Source organism: Choloepus didactylus, chromosome 8 (assembly GCF_015220235.1).
Source record: "Choloepus didactylus isolate mChoDid1 chromosome 8, mChoDid1.pri, whole genome shotgun sequence".
Taxonomy (NCBI): domain Eukaryota; kingdom Metazoa; phylum Chordata; class Mammalia; order Pilosa; family Megalonychidae; genus Choloepus; species Choloepus didactylus.
The window spans coordinates 80,741,656-80,757,699 of record NC_051314.1 but is presented as its reverse complement, the minus strand read 5'-3'; the positions used below and the strand labels follow the sequence as shown (position 1 = coordinate 80,757,699).

Here is a 16,044-nt window from a genome sequence, read left to right as displayed (position 1 = left end):
CCCAGCAGAGACTTCTTTTTTCCTTGGGGAACCAGCTCCAAAACAGTTCCATGACTGTGAGGGAGGCACACCAGCCCCATGCGTGGGAAAGCTTACAGTTCTTCGCTGAGATCTCAGCTCTCCCATGCATTCCAGATGGGTGTGCGATGTGTGACTGGTTACAGAAGTCCCCCAAACAGTTGTTCCAGACAGTTCCTGGCTATTTACCTGCTACTGTAAAGGAGTAACTAAATTACACACCTCACCATGCTGCCTTGTTGCCCTGCTCCCACATACTTCCTTTTTAATGAAAGTTAGTTCATATTTGCAGCTGAATAGTTTTATCAGCCTGATCTCTTCCAGAGATCAGGGCCTCTTTCATTTTTTATTCTCTTTCCTTTTCAGTCTAAAATGGTAGGGTTTCTGCTGCTATAAGTTTCTCAGTAACCTTGGGGGTCTTTTGTGGAAATCATGAGGATTTGCTCCATTGGCAAGAGGACATGTTCACAAATCTTTGCAAGATAATCCCTTGTCTACCTTTATCATGGCTGAGGATTCTGATGGGCAGCGCTTCTAAAATTCCCTCTATCAGAAGTTGAGCAGATCTATGAGAAACTCCTTTAATTTCTTAGAATGATCTTTTTGTGACTGAACGCTCTGATCTTTTGATCTTTCTGAGGTTTCAACAATCTGTTGTATAAACTCACTTTTGGCTTTTTCTCTGTAAACACTTTGGAGGCAATCAATTTTAGCATCTACTGCCATATTGATGTGCTGAGATTTGTTTCCAAAATCATCAATTCTTGGTTCTAATTCTTTTTTACCGTTCTTCCCTTAAATTATCTCTCTACTCTTGCATTTTACTATAAGCTGCAAGTAGAAAACAACTTGCACCGAAGCCTTTGCTGCAATATTTCTCAGCTAATGTAATGGATGTAAGTTCATCATTACAAGTTCTGCTTTCTGCATAACTGGAGGAGACAATTTCACTATGCTTTCTGCCACCATGTAACAAGGATCCTCGATTTTCCGTTTTCCAATAATTTGTTCCTCACTTTCTTCTATGCCCTCACAAGCAGCATCTTTTGCATGCATATTTTTTACCAACAGACTGTTCAAGGAAATTTAGCCTCTTTCTGTCATGTCCTCAAAATTGTGTCAGTCTACATTTACTCCCCTATTGCAAAGTTACTTTCATATTTCAGTTATTTGTTAGAGCAACATCCCATTTCCAGATACTGAAATCTGCATTAATTTTCTTTTGCAACCACTGGAGAAATCTCTCCTTCAAAGGCTACAGGCTCAGGTGGATAATATCCCTATATTAAGGTGAATTGTGCCACACTGCCTCAAACTTAATGTAATGTAATATAACGTAACAGAAAACAACATAATACAATATAATATAATATAATTTAACATAACATAACATGATATAACATAATAACATAATTACAGTGTGCTTTCCCATCATATTCACAAGTTTTTGGGTTTGGGGTGGTACAATTAGAATTATTTTAGATATTCAGCCTACCACACCCTTGAAATTTCAGAATCTCTTATTGAGTTCCAAAAATAAACTTGCCCACTCTTTCATTAGATTTTCCTCAAACCCATATATCAGTTTGGAGAGAATTGGCATTTTTTCAACATTGGCTTTTCCATGTGGTTTATATGATTTATCTTCATTTGTATGTTATAACTTGTATGTGGAAATCTTGAACATTTTTCTTTAGATGGATAATAAGTATTTGATTTTAATATGGAATTGATTATTCTTTAAAAAGCATGTAATCACTTAATGCATCCTTTTCTGAGAGTGCTGAATAGATCAACAGTAATGCCAGAGACAAAATACCAGAATACCTGGAAGGACTTGAGACGCTTTATGGATAACACTTGGCATGATGTCATGTAAATATCTGGATACAGAAGTGGGATGATCAAAGGATGCTAAGAAAGTGTGAGGAAGAGGGAGTAGAGAAGAGTGGAGGAAGAGTAATCCTCAGGTTTCAAGGTTGATTCTGTGCTTCCCTTGGAAGGATGTCAACCCAAATAGTTAGGGAGGAAACTCTAAGAGTGTAAGTGTTTTCAGACTTCCAGGAAAGAAGTTTCAGAATATTGAGAATGTTCTGCTGAATGAAAAAATTATCAAGTTATATAATATTTGGAAAGTTCAAAATGGAGTAAGAGATAATGAGAGGCATATAAACACTAAATATGAAAAAGAAATTCAGGGAGACATATATGGAGAGACAGACTTTCAAACTTAGAAAAATAAAAAGAGAAAAAATGATAGAGGAGTGAGAAGTAGTGGCATATTCTCAGAAAGAGAGCATAAAAAAAAGGATAACACATAGAAATACTACTACTCTAATTGTTTAGATTCATGGAGGAGTACTTGTTAGTTTGTTCTGTGTATTTTAGCTGGAGTGGCCACTCAAAATTAATGGAAACAAAGTCATATATTGATTGAGGATAAACAAGTAGCAGTGGGTTAAGCCTGGCTTAGAAAAAAAATGTGAATTAGGTGAAGGATTGGAGGACCTTTTCTTCCCACTCCTGACAGCCGATGTCAGAGAGAGTTTGGGTTTTGGAGTGATATTTTCTGCCAGGGTGATACTGACTCAGGACATAGGGAAGCTCTGGAAATTTTTCTTAGGTTTTCATTATAGAAAGTGTTTGTGGGATATGTTTATGGCAGCTGAGTAATGACTATTCTTCACTTGTGTATGTAACTTTTACCTTCACCTATAGGTTCACGATGCTTTGTGCATAACTCTGTGCATATCCTGATTCCTTTTACTATTAGAGCTTTGGAAAACAGAACATTTCTGTAACTAAACACCTTTGAGATCCTTCTTTGGCTAATTTCATTCACGGGAATCCTGCCTGCTGCACTCCTCTTTGTCTACTTTATCTCAGAATTCGCAGTCATAGCCTCAGGTCCCACATTTCCAGATGTATTCCTTTCTTCCTCCACATCCAGCTCATAGTCCCAAGTTTTATTCCCAAAGCTTAAAAAAAAAAAAGTTGTCTCCCTATATCTTAAAGGAATTTGCATTTCATTAATTGTTTGGCTAACTAACATTTACTGAGCATCTTCTAAGTCTTTGGCACTGTTCTGGGTCTTGTGGAAGAAAGCAAACTCTTTGTTCTTTTAGAGTTTACATCATTGAGAAGCAAGGCAGAAAACCAACATGCAAAAAGCAAAGAAACCAAGAGAAAAGCAAATATCAGGAAATGAAAAGTATTATGAAAAAATTAGAATCAAGTTATATGAAGACACCTCAGGAGTTACTTTAGATTAGAAGCCATTGCAGGCTTCCCTGAAAATGTGATATTTAAGCTAGATGTAATAAAAATAATGTACCACAGAAATCACATGTATTGAAAAATAGTAGAAGCATTCTGTGTCTGTATATTGTGCTTGGTGCACACATTCAGATTTTTACTGTTGTACAGTCACATTGCAGCCTCCAGTGCACCTTAGATCTTCTGATGTGAGAACAGGGTGAGAACTTACCTTTTGTCCTAATACAAAATCCCATTGGGCCTCCCCTTAGCTAAGGACTTCCCTTTACTTCTATTTGTAATTATAAACTCTGTATCAGATCCCACTGTTAGCCTTTCTCCTTTTAAACTGCTTTTGAAAATCAGCCATGTGTCCTTGCTCCACTCCAGTCCACGACTGTTGCAGGGTCTTCTAACTTCTGTGTCCTGTGTGGTGACAATATTGGGGTCTGGTTTTGAAGTTGATCATTTGATGGCTTTTTCTAAGACCTGTTTTCAGAGTTGGGCTTCTGTTAAGGTTTTCTCTCAGGGCCTAGTATTCCTTTCAAATATGCTCCAAATTCATGTGTGCACTGATGACTAGGGTCAGGATGGTGATCTCTGTTCAAATTTGGGGATTCGGAAGAAACTGAGCTTTGCATGGAAGAATATAAAAAGTGTTATTTATTTAAGGGTATCTAGTCACAGGTTTTTCTAATTAATTTACCCAGAAGTTATAACAAAGAATATACCACTGATTGAATAAAGTGCAACATATTTGCATGGCAAATATAGTGTGTATGATTTTAAAAGATAATATTAGATTGGAAAATTTTGTTAATTTTTATGATGGAGTAAAGTTTAATATTCATTATAAATTCTAAGTCTTCAAATTTATAACAGAAACTCCTATTGATAATGGAGGAAAGCATTTGAATAGGCAAATCATGGAAAAGAATACTCAAATATTCAAACAACCACAGGAAATCTTATCAATTTGATAAGTTATCAAGGAAATGCAAATCAACAGAACAAATATTGCTCTTGACGTCTCAAATTGGCCAATATTAAGATTGAGATGACAAATAGTGTTCACAGAAGTGCTTGAAAAAACTGTGGTCTCTTACTTTGCCATAAAAAATATTAATTAAAACAGAATTTTGTGGTCTCTTACTTTGCCATAACAAATATTAATTAAAACAGAATTTTGGCAAAGCAATTTGACTGTATCTATTAAAATTAGTAGACTATATCTATTAGAATTAAAATTATATATATTATTTGAGTTACAAATTTTCTTTTGGCAATGTCTTATGCTGATATAAAATCTTTAGTAGGTAAGGGTACATAAAAACATATATCACTTGCTGTCCGGTTGGTTGTATGCAAAAATTGAACATGACCAGAATTCACCAAATCAGGGATAGGTCAAATAAACTATGATATATATATATATATATATATATGTGACTTTGTAATTGATGGTGAAACTTGGGCAAATTTATGGAAGCATGTAAATCAGAGTTAACAGTGGATATTTTAGTGTTGGCAATGATAACATGGCATATTATTCTTTGCAGGATGTGGATATAATATCCTGGTTTCAACCCTCCAAAAATAAGAAAATATAAAATACCATATGAATTAGGGCTTAATTAGATAGAAGTATGCATGTTTATGTATATGCATAAAAATTTTATAAAAATATATAATGGTTTTCTCATTGTAATAGAAATTCTCATATCTTCAACTTTCTTCTAATTCTCCTTTATACTTATTTTATAATGAAAAGCTAAAAGAGGAATAGAGGAAGTTTTAGAGATGCATTCTGAATTTAATTTGAGTATGAATAGAACAAACTTGTTTTCCTACCTATTTTCTTAGTAGGAATCAATATTCTGGGGCACATTTAAATAAAAATTTACTATATTCACTGAGTTTGGATCTATAGGGATCTTTTATACTTATTTATATGTATGTAAAATATATGAGAGAAAATTTGAATTTAGTGATGTGGAAAAATAAGGTATCTAGTTTTGATATCAATATTCAACATGTATGATGTTCATTTAATGGAAAATATTGTGGTTTCTTTGCATGTATTTTAAACATTTACATATAATAGAGAATTTTTCTACCCCTTTGAAAATGGTGATGCTACAAAGAATAATAGTTGAAGCACCACTGTGTCAAAAAATTACATTGTCTATGGAAAATAAAGCCTGAAATCCTGTTGTTCAAGTCTTACTTTGAAAGCAGCTGTGGAGACCGATGAAAGTTGAGCTGTTCTGGCTGAAGCTTGGGTTGGGGCTTTGGAGTCTTCCCTTCTCAGATTCCATCATGCAACCCTGTAACTTGAAAGCCAAAATGTTTTGGACTTTAATTTTACACATTTAATCTTTTTTCCCCAGCAAGGGAATTATCAACTTACCTCTGTTTAGTGAGTCTTAATGCCTTTCATTTGTCAAGCACAGTGATGGGCACACTAAATAAGTAACCATCCTCTGGGTTACACTTGAAATTTGTGTCCAGGTTTGTTGAGAGGTGACCTGAATGGGTGTGTTTTTGAGTTTATTCCATACTGCCTTTACTCAGAGAATAACCTTCACTTATGCCTTACTTTCTTTACCTCCTTGAAGTCTATTTCTCTTTCCTGTACTCTCCAGAATACATATACATTTTCTGGGTTTTTCAAAAAATATATAGTCTGATAAGAGATACACAACCTTAAAGTTCTCATTATATCCACTAAGAATTATACAATTCCTGATGTTAATTACTTTCATAATCTTGTGCCACCATGACTACCATTCATTAGCAAAATTTTCCATCATTCCAAACAGAAACTCTGTACCAATTAAACATTGACTCCATTCCCTACTTCACCCTAGCCCCTGGTAACCTGTATTCCAGTTTCTGAGTTTATAAAGTCGCATATTATACTTATTTCATTTAAGTGAGCTCAAGCAATATCTCCCCTTTTGCTTCTGGTTTATTTTACTCAACATGATGTCTTCAAGGTACATCCATGTTATCGGATGCATCAGACCTTCATTCATTTGGGTTTTTTTTAGCAACTGACAATCAGTTTATTAAAAATAGTTGACTTAAGCATCTGCAATTATGACTTCAACCTCTAGTCCTAGCTCAATACTGATGGAAGTTATCTGCTTAACAGTCTTAGAAGGACTGTGCAAGTCTATGAGTCACTTGAGGGTTCTCATCTGGAAATGATCCAAGACCTTCGAACCTTCACCACAAGGAGTTTTCCTTGAGGTGATTCTTAGAGTCTTGGGAGGCATCTGAACTTGTCCCTTCACCTGAGGTTCTTTTCTTTTGAGCCTCTGATCAGTTCAGCACACACCTCCGCCAGAGACTTCGCGTAGCGGCTGGTCAGGGTGATCCTAATGTGGTGAATCTCCTCCTCTGGTTCCATGGGCATCTTTCTAGTGCTCTTAAAAACCATGGCTGCGGAGCGGCTTCCTGACTGACTTGTTCCTCAGCGAGAGTGAACAGCGGTGAGTCAGAAGTGGGGAGCCAGAGCACCAGACAGCAGTGCCCGTGTTTTACTCAAAAGGTTTCATTCATTTTTATGGCTGAATAATATTCCATTGTATGTATATACCTCATTTTGTTTATCCATTCATCTATTCATGTACAAAAATCCAACAAAAATTCAGGGGGCTTCCTTCTCGGCAAAATTTCTAGAGACCAGATGTGAGGATCATGTTTCAATATCCCTCTGTGGTGAAGGATAAGTGGTTGGATCTAACCCCTCCAACTAACAAAAAAAAGAGGGACAACACTTTGTGGGACTCTTTGGATTTATGAGGTAGTGTATTTCTCATCTGAGTGTGTTACTCCTGCCCATTTATCAAAAGGCAAAAAAACTACTAGTATTCAGTGGTGCCCAGAGGAAGAGAAGGTTCAGCAGGTCTATGCTGGCAGGCAAGTTGTTCTGCCACTCCAGCCATGTTACCTACCATAGCCAGTGGTCCTTGAAGTGACTCTGGGTGCTAGAGAGAGATGTTGTTTGCAGCCATTGGGTGCCCCTGTAGGTGAAGAACATAGCAGACCTTTAGGATTTTGGTGTATAACTACTTCCCTTTAATGTAACAAATTTTGGCTAGTTACTGGGCCTTACTAGTGACTGAACACTTAACCATGGACCACAAAATTACCATGAAACTTGAGCTGTTCCTCAAGAACTGGATGTTGTGTGAAGACACCAAGCAACAAAATTGGGGGTGCCCTGCAGGACTCCATTATCATACATAAGTGATGTGTATGAGATTAGGCTGAAGGCACAAGCAAGTTACTTGAGGAAGTGGCCTAAATTCCCATGTCTCCCACTCCTGCTACATTATCTTCACTCTCTCAGCCCAAATGTATGGCTTTGTGGGGAATTTCCTAAAACACTTGTGCAAATCAATTCCTTGCAATTAATCTGTTAATATATGTCTCCTACTAGTTCTGTTTTTCAGGTTGAACCTTGTAAACAGCATATAATTGGGTCATGTTTTTAAAATCCATTCTGTCAATCTCTGACATTAGACAAGATAGTTTAATCCCTTTACATTTAAAGTAACTAGTGATAATATGGGATATTCTTCTACCATTTTTTTAATTTAGTCTAAGCCTTATAACCCTTTTTTCCCCTCAACTCTTCCATTACTGTCAATTTTCAGATTTATTTGACTTTTTTATTGTACCATATCCCTCTCTCTATATATATTTGTTCTAGATATTTTCTTTCATGGCTTTTGACAGTTTGAACATAAAGTGTCAGAGTGCAGTTCTCTTCAACTCTTTGGGTTACTTGAATGTGCATATTGATGTATTCATTAATTTTGGGCTGTTTACTCCCACTATTTCACTTCCCACTTTTTCTACCACTTTCTCTCTTTCCCTTCCTTCTGGGATTCCCATGATGCATATTTTAGTATGCTTGATGGTGGTTGATATGTCTGCTATGGATCTGTTAGGCTCTGTGAAGTTTGTTTCATTCCTTGCTGTTTCTGCAACTCAAGCTGGATAATGTCTATTGTTTTATCTTTGAGTTCCCTGGTTTTTTTTCTATGATCTCCAATCTTCTATTGAAACCCTCTTGGGAATTATTAATTTCAATTATTGTGGTCTTCAGTCCTGTATTTTTGTTTGTTTCCTTTTTATATTTTCTCTTTGTTTATATTCTTTTTGTTTATTTACTGTTTCCCTGATATCTTTCATTCCACGCATTTTCCTTTAGCACTTTGAACAAGTTGAATAACAATTTGAAAAGTCTTTGTCTTGTATGTAAATACAACATCTGATCTTCTTCCTATATGATTTCTGAAGTATTATCTTCTTCCTTTTGATGGCTTGCCATGTCCTGTTTTTTTGTTTGACTTGTAAACTGTTTTCACACTGTTCATTTTCATTATGTGTTACCTCTGGAATTGATTCCCTATACTCTCTGCTCCTTAAGTTTGTATCTAGCCAGTGATGAGACAGAGATTTCCTTGAGTGTTAGGAACTAACAAATCAGCCTAAAGCAAAAATGTCTATCAAATTCTTTGTAAATTGGCTCGTGTCGACTGGTCCTCTGTCAGAGTTAGTCCTCCTGCTAAGGAGATCATCCTGAATCTAAATTGCTGTGTCCTCTCTGTGTTGCTGAGCATGTGTCCTGTCATGGACATGAGGGTTATTACATAAATTCTCCTTTTTAAACATATCTGAATGGCCCCGTCAGTCCCATTGAAACAGACTTTCCTGCCTCTTCTGGTGTTCTGTTGTATGTATTGAAGCCAGCAATTCTTTTCCCCAGGCTGCTTCCATTTGATTATTACACATGTTGCTTTAGTTCATGGCAACCTGCTTTGGCCTACAACATAAGTTCTGGAGGGAAAGTCAGAGATAATTTTCCTGGTTAAGTCCTTCATGCTGCCACTTGACAGATTGGGACTGACATAGAGGCACTGAAGTATGCACATAGGGGTTACTCTGCTCCCCTTGGAAAAGAACCAGAGACCCACATTGAGTGTGGCGAGCCAGTAGCACACCATATAGGAAGGGGGGTGGGGTAGGGGGGGATGCAAGGTTGTCATGAGATTCCCTTTGTTTCTTAAACTACATTTTCTTCATCCCATGAACTTTTTGCTACTAGCACCCTCTAAAACTTTGCTGAAACTTTGAGGAAGATAGCTCTTCCAGTTGTTAGTAGACATTTAATATTCTGTGGGATTTGGGGACCCAAAGCAGCCTACACCTCCAGTGAAGTCAAGGGGCTAGAATATGATCTTAAACTCTGTGTGAAATACACTTTTTATATGAAGTAGAATATTGAAAAGGTAATTACTATAACCCTTGCTGCTAATTTTAGCTCATGCCTGCATGTCATCATGAATAACAGCTCTGTACTTAGTGACAGAGGTGAGGTTAGTTTTGACAGGGGAGAACAGCTCTTTCTGAAGCATAAGGACCACCCTCCCTGAAAGTCCATCTTTCCTATTTCATTCACATGTGGGGGCCTGTCCAGCATGTCTTGGTATATCCTGTGTCTAGTGTTGATTTGTGGACTTTCATATGAAAGATAGATAGATATTCAGGGTTGCTATGGAAGGCAGAGTTTCTCTCGTGTGTGGATCAAAGGCATTATTTGTATGAATGAGAAATCCTTTTCAATGATTATTGGAGAAAGCATATTTAGAATGCAGTGAACACTCCACATTTTAATTATTTCAGGAGATGTTCTGTGTCTCCCTTGGAACCCTGGCCAGTTTCCACCCTTGGTTGGGATGTGGATGTAGTTCTTTCAGTCTTATGTTTACAAGCTTGTGTTTACTGAGCAGCTTGGGTGGATTAATATCCTTAATGACTGAGGCTTTTATTGTCATAAGTTAGTGCTCTGTGGGGCTGTGCTCAAATATGGCGGAGGGACAAGCAGGATAAAATGTTATGGTGTGTTAGGACTTGATTTTTCTTCCCCATGGAATACAGTTGTCAAAGATAGCCCATGGTTCAGTCCTGAGCTCCTTCGAATCTTTGTTCAAAGGTCTCCTTCCCAATAATTTCTTCCTTAGCCACATTACCTATACACAGAACTCCATACTTCTATCTATAGAAACATTCTTTATGATTCCCCTGTGAAATTATTTTTTAATGTTAGTCTGCTGTCTCTGATGTAATACATTGTAATTATAAGGTATTTTTTCCTTAGGGAATGATTCCCTGATAGAATGCCTGACTTGGAATTTTTGTGTGGTATGTTCACTGCCCATTCTCTAATGCATAGCAATGTGCATGGAACATGATAGTACTGATATATATGTTCAATACTGAATTCATTCATTGAATGTATGGGAAATTAATAATATTTTTCAGAATTGCTCCTTCATTCTGAATCTTTATGCAAGAGAAAAGAGAAAATCCAGAGAGGTCAGATTTAGTTCTGGAATTCTTTGTTGGACTTGCTGTATATATAAATGACAGTTATCCTCTACAACATTCAGAGGAGGGAGGCAGTGGCTTGAGGAATGAGTAGTATGACTTGATGATGGTACTTGGATTGGTTTCCTTTGCCCTAATTATTACCATTTGTGTAGAAATATGATTAAGCAAGCTTGCAGTTTACAACTTCTAATCTCTATGAAAGCAGCAATGTGTCAGTTTGTGTATGAGCCTTTCCAGCTTGTCAGAAATTAGTGCTACTCTACCCCATAACAGTAAGAGGAATCCAGAAAGAGAGAGTTTTGCTTGGTAAGATTTCACAAGGAAAATTTTTAAATTTGAAACTTGTCTCAGAGTCAAGGACTTGCATCTCATGACCTTTTCAAAGGGTCTCTGGCTGAATTGTTGATCCTCTGGTGGTTTCTCTGAACACCACCTGTTTCTGGCATTAACAAACCTGGATTCTGAGCTGGCAGCTCATGATTGGTGCCCTCTGCCTATATAGTGCCAGTACCTGGGATGTGAGAGTCATCACCCAACTCCACCTGGGCTAAAGCTTTCCTGCTTGCGCTACTGCTCTGCCCTTCCTCACAATGAAGTTCTTGGCACTCCTGGTGCTGGTTGGAGTTTCCACCGTCCTGGTCTCTGGCCGTAAGTGAAGATCCTTACCTGAAAATAAGGTTTCAAGATTCTTACTGAATATATGTGTGACCAATGGGAGAGTAGGCAGACTGCTGATACTCCAGTTCCAGGTCCATTCTCAAGGTTTATCACTGATTTAACTGACCATTCAAGATGGACTTGACTCCACCTTTATGCTTTCCTATTTCAGTCAGATCCTTGCTCTATTCCACTCTCACTGTCAGCCAGTGCATACCGTGGGAACCCAGCATCATTATTGTCAGTGTAGTAAAATCTGTTTTGGAATGTAATTCAGGTTATATACTCAGGAAAGCAAAAATGAAAGCATGTCAGCTTAGTTAGTGGACATGTGGGATTTCATATTATATATGAATCTCTTCCCCCTCAAATTCTATACCATAGACCAAGAGGCTTTCACTCATGCAAGCATTTTCTGAATTCTCTTTTCCCTCCACCCAAGCTGGTCTTTGTCACAACTCTAACTGTTTATTCTTACTTTTCCAGAGAATACAACAACTGCTCCAACTACAGCTGGTGAGTCTGCCCTTGCACTTCTTGTCCTTTCTACTGTGACTGTTTTCCACTTCCAACTCTTTTCAAAGATTCAGCAATAATAGGGAATGTCCAAGGTTAAAGAAAACCCTGGAAAATGTAGGAGGCCAATATCCTGATTCCAAAGTTTGTTTTGAACATCAAATTCCTGCTTATTTCTTTAAATTTTCATTAGCAACATGAAGCCTCTGACATGGATTTATATGAATTGTGAACTATTCTTTCTTTCCCAGCAGAAAAAAAAAGGGTAATGTGACATTTTATGGTGGCCTGACAATTTTATGAGATGCATGTATTGTAGTTTTGCTCATCATAATTTAGAGAGCTTGAAAGATATTCATTGTGTGAACTGAGGTCAGTTAGTCTCAGAATGAAGAAGAGGTTGTAATGCCTGAGGGGCCATAGAGATGCAGATATTTAAGTCAGCATTAGGTCTAAGGAAGGTGGGATGTGGGATTTGGCATCCAAAAGAAACAGGATATTTTCTTCCTTGTAATTGTGTATTTGCCGTATTTAGGCTTTAAGTACACTGTGGTCCAAAAACCGAGATGGTGAACCAAAGAGCCTGTTCCTTCTTTTCCTACTTCAAAAGCGTCCTGTGTATCATGTGTGTGAGTGTGTGTGTGAGTGTGTAGGTGCATGTGGGGCTCATGCAGAAATTGTGAGGATTTCTTCTCTGATGCTATACAGCTTGGGGATTTTTGTCCTTTGGACATAATTTCTCTGACTCCAACCAGAATTTGCACACTGTGTCATAAGTGCTACCTGCCCTGTTGGATTAAGTTTGAAATATATTCTTTCACCTGAATGGTGCCTGAGACAGAACTGCTAGACTGTGGGATACAGTTGGGGAAATCCTGTTATTGCAAGTTGTTGTGATCTTTCTGTTTATCCATAGCTTTCATGTGGGGTTAAAGGAGAGAGAATTCTAATAACTCAAAGTCACTTAACCCTTGAACATGGGATGTGTGACAGAGACTCTGGGGTTATTTTATTATTGCAAGGATAGTACCAAATCTCCCATTCTGTCTACTATGTCTCTCACAATTATTGCTGTAGAGACAGAGTCTCAGTCAATGGAAATGGTGAGACAAATGTGACCCTGTTAGGGCAGGAGCTGAGGGAAGAGATTTAATTGCAATGAAGAGATAATAATAATCCAATCTGAGATACATCTTATCCTTAATATGAATACACTTAATCTGTTTTTCTCCTCTCCTGTGGAATTTCTCCCTCTACAAAAACTCGTACATGTTGCAGTGGAAAATATTCAATTATGAATTATTCTGTGGAAGGATGTCAGAATACCCGGTTGCAAGGGATATTCTTTTTGCCTCTGGGTAGTAGTCCCTGTGATTGTAAAACAAGTTGATGGGTCTTCTGGGCTCATTTTGGAGATAAAGTGTATACCTTCTGCTCTATCAGCCCTGATGTGATTGGAGAAAAGCCTCAGATATTACCTGTTCCAACAATTCCAGGGCTATGTTGGGAAACAGAAGAGGAAAAGGGACAGGACATGTCCAGTGTGAAGGGATGACAGAATGGATGGCAGCTTTTCAGAGATGAATTCAGACTGAGGAACGCATTTCCAAGCATGGGTGGGAGAAATCTTGTTCCTTGAGCAGGAATCTGTGTTTTACCTGGGAATTTTCTTCCTAATTTCAGCTGCCACTCCACAGACCACCACTGCGGCTCCTACCACCACCTCTGCTACCACGGCTACTACCAGTAAGATCCTGCCATTCTAAATGCTTCCTTTTTCTGTCTCCTGTAATCCTGAAGTTCCCTCTTTTTACTGTAGAATATATTGCTGCGCGGGAGTAAAAAGCAATGAGAAAAGCCCTGTTTTCTTCTCATTGGTCTTTAATTTCTTTTGGTTTTCTGTAGCAAGTTATAGTATAGAGAGTAGCAGTAATTGGCCATTGTGTCTTCTTGGCAACCATGTTACTTTTTAAATATTGGCAATAATAAGGCAAACTTCATCTTTAGCAATAATGTCATTGGAAATACCTCAAATAAGAGGTATTTTAGGGATAATGTGGGAAGGTAACTGTGTTGGTTTGCTCTGATCAGTATATTTCTTTTCTCCTTTTGAAAAGGTCCTATAATGGAAAATGGCTTCATATTGAGACACCCTTTCTCTATTAAGGGTTTTAGGGTTCTTAAGGTTATTTCTGGTAATTTTGAAATTCATGGAGAGTCATTTGAGTTTTCCTATTCTTGTTTATTTATCCCTCTCCTTCAACTTTCATATTCATCATTGCAAAATTTTTTGAGTAGGATATATACTGGAATTGTGTTATACAGTCTACATAAAAACATAATTTTAAATTTATAGTACCTCTATGAGGTAGAAAATTTAAAGATAAGTAAATAAGTAATGAGCAATTCTCCTTTAGAATATGGGGTATAAGAAAAGGGGTTTGGGCAGGGGAGTGAATCTCCCTGGCAACGTGGAATATGACTCCCGGGGAGGAATGTAGACCCGGCATCGTGGGACGGAGAACATCTTCTTGACCAAAAGGGGGATGTGAAAGGAAATGAAATAAGCTTCAGTGGCAGAGAGATTCCAAAACGAGCCGAGAGGTCACTCTGGTGGGCACTCTTACGCACACTTTAGACAACCCTTTTTAGGTTCTAAAGAATTGGGGTAGCTGGTGGTGGATACCTGAAACTATCAAACTACAACCCAGAACCCATGAATCTCGAAGACAGTTGTATAAAAATGTAGCTTATGAGGGGTGACAACGGGATTGGGAAAGCCATAAGGACCAAACTCCACTTTGTCTAGTTTATGGATGGATGTGTAGAAAAGTAGTGGAAGGAAAGAAACAGACAAAGGTACCCAGTGTTCTTTTTTACTTCAATTGCTCTTTTTCACTCTAATTATTATTTTTGTTATTTTTGTGTGTGTGCTAATGAAGGTGTCAGGGATTGATTTAGGTGATGAATGTACAACTATGTAATGGTACTGTAAACAATCGAAAGTACGATTTGTTTTGTATGACTGCGTGGTATGTGAATATATCTCAATAAAATGATTAAAAAAAAAGTTAAAAAAAAAAAAAGAAAAGGGGTTTGGGTTGGAACACCTGTAATTTTAGTTGATGGTGCTTTTTCCAAATTTTGTTTGTACATTATCAGTGTCTGGATCATTGCTTCACACTTGGTTCATGGAGCTGCTGAGCAGTCCATGGCAGAGAAGATGCCTCTTTTCCTTTCTCAGAAGAAGGGTGGAATGCTCTCTGTCCTTTGTTTAAGAAATGCATCCTTGTCTCATTCCCGTTCTAGCTACAGCTTTCAGTCTACCTAGGCACTTTATCCACAGCAGTAGCTTCTGTTTTTTTCAACAGTATTTGAACATAGAGGATCTTTACCATAATGCTATTTCCAGTAACCTAACCCCAGATTGCTTTGATTGCATTGAATCAATGCCTTTTAACACTTGTTATTCCCCTTGTGGGCTTTAAGTAAACAGCCTTCTGCCCTTTTTTTAGCATCCCTCTGAAAATATGTTTTTTTTTATTTTATAGAAAAATATATAGTGCTCCCGACTCTCCCTACTCTTCCGACTTTTCCGAATCTTCCGACTTTTCCGAATCTTCCGACTTTACCGAATCTTCCGACTTTTCCGACACTACGATTTCCCTGAGATGGAATCAGACACATTCCTAGACTGGACCATTAGCAGTTTCTCCAGCTGGAAAAGAATTGCCACATTTTATTTCATCTGATTGTCTACTATGCTCCCAATATCTTTCCCATTCTCAACCAGTTTACCTGCTTTCAAATAAAGAATAATCATGAGCAGCAATTAAAATTGGATGTTGTTTTCTTTTTCCAACATGGTAGAAGAAATGTGAACAGGCATGGGTATGTCTGATCTTTTGGTACTTGCAGTAATAATAGAGATTACATGGCATAATTCGAGCACATGGGGAACAAAACAGCTACAGGAATAAAAGTGTTGGTACAAGTGATGATCATGGTTATGTGCAAACTTGGTTTGCCTACCGCCCTTGGTTATTAGACTGTAATCCAGATGTTGCTGTGGTGGTATTTTGTAGATGAGATTGAAGACCACTTGTCAGAATCACCCTATTAACTCCCTGAACTGTGGATTATGGACATTATATTAGGAGGGGAAAAGTGGAACAATGAGAACTGTCT

At 37.7% G+C, this 16,044-nt stretch overlaps 1 protein-coding gene and 1 pseudogene across 1 annotated transcript; one reads left to right on the top strand and one right to left on the bottom strand.

The window, feature by feature from the left end:
* Positions 1-6,359: 6,359 nt before the first annotated feature.
* On the bottom strand, positions 6,360-6,718 carry LOC119542459 (annotated as a pseudogene).
* A 4,538-nt stretch (positions 6,719-11,256) lies between these two features.
* Positions 11,257-15,572, top strand: MUCL1 (mucin like 1). Its single transcript, XM_037845874.1, has 4 exons — positions 11,257-11,331; positions 11,827-11,856; positions 13,540-13,602; positions 15,408-15,572. The coding sequence occupies exons 1-4, from the start codon at positions 11,274-11,276 to the stop codon at positions 15,524-15,526; spliced, it is 270 nt and encodes an 89-aa protein (XP_037701802.1). The 5' UTR covers positions 11,257-11,273; the 3' UTR covers positions 15,527-15,572.
* The last annotated feature ends 472 nt before the right edge of the window (positions 15,573-16,044 follow it).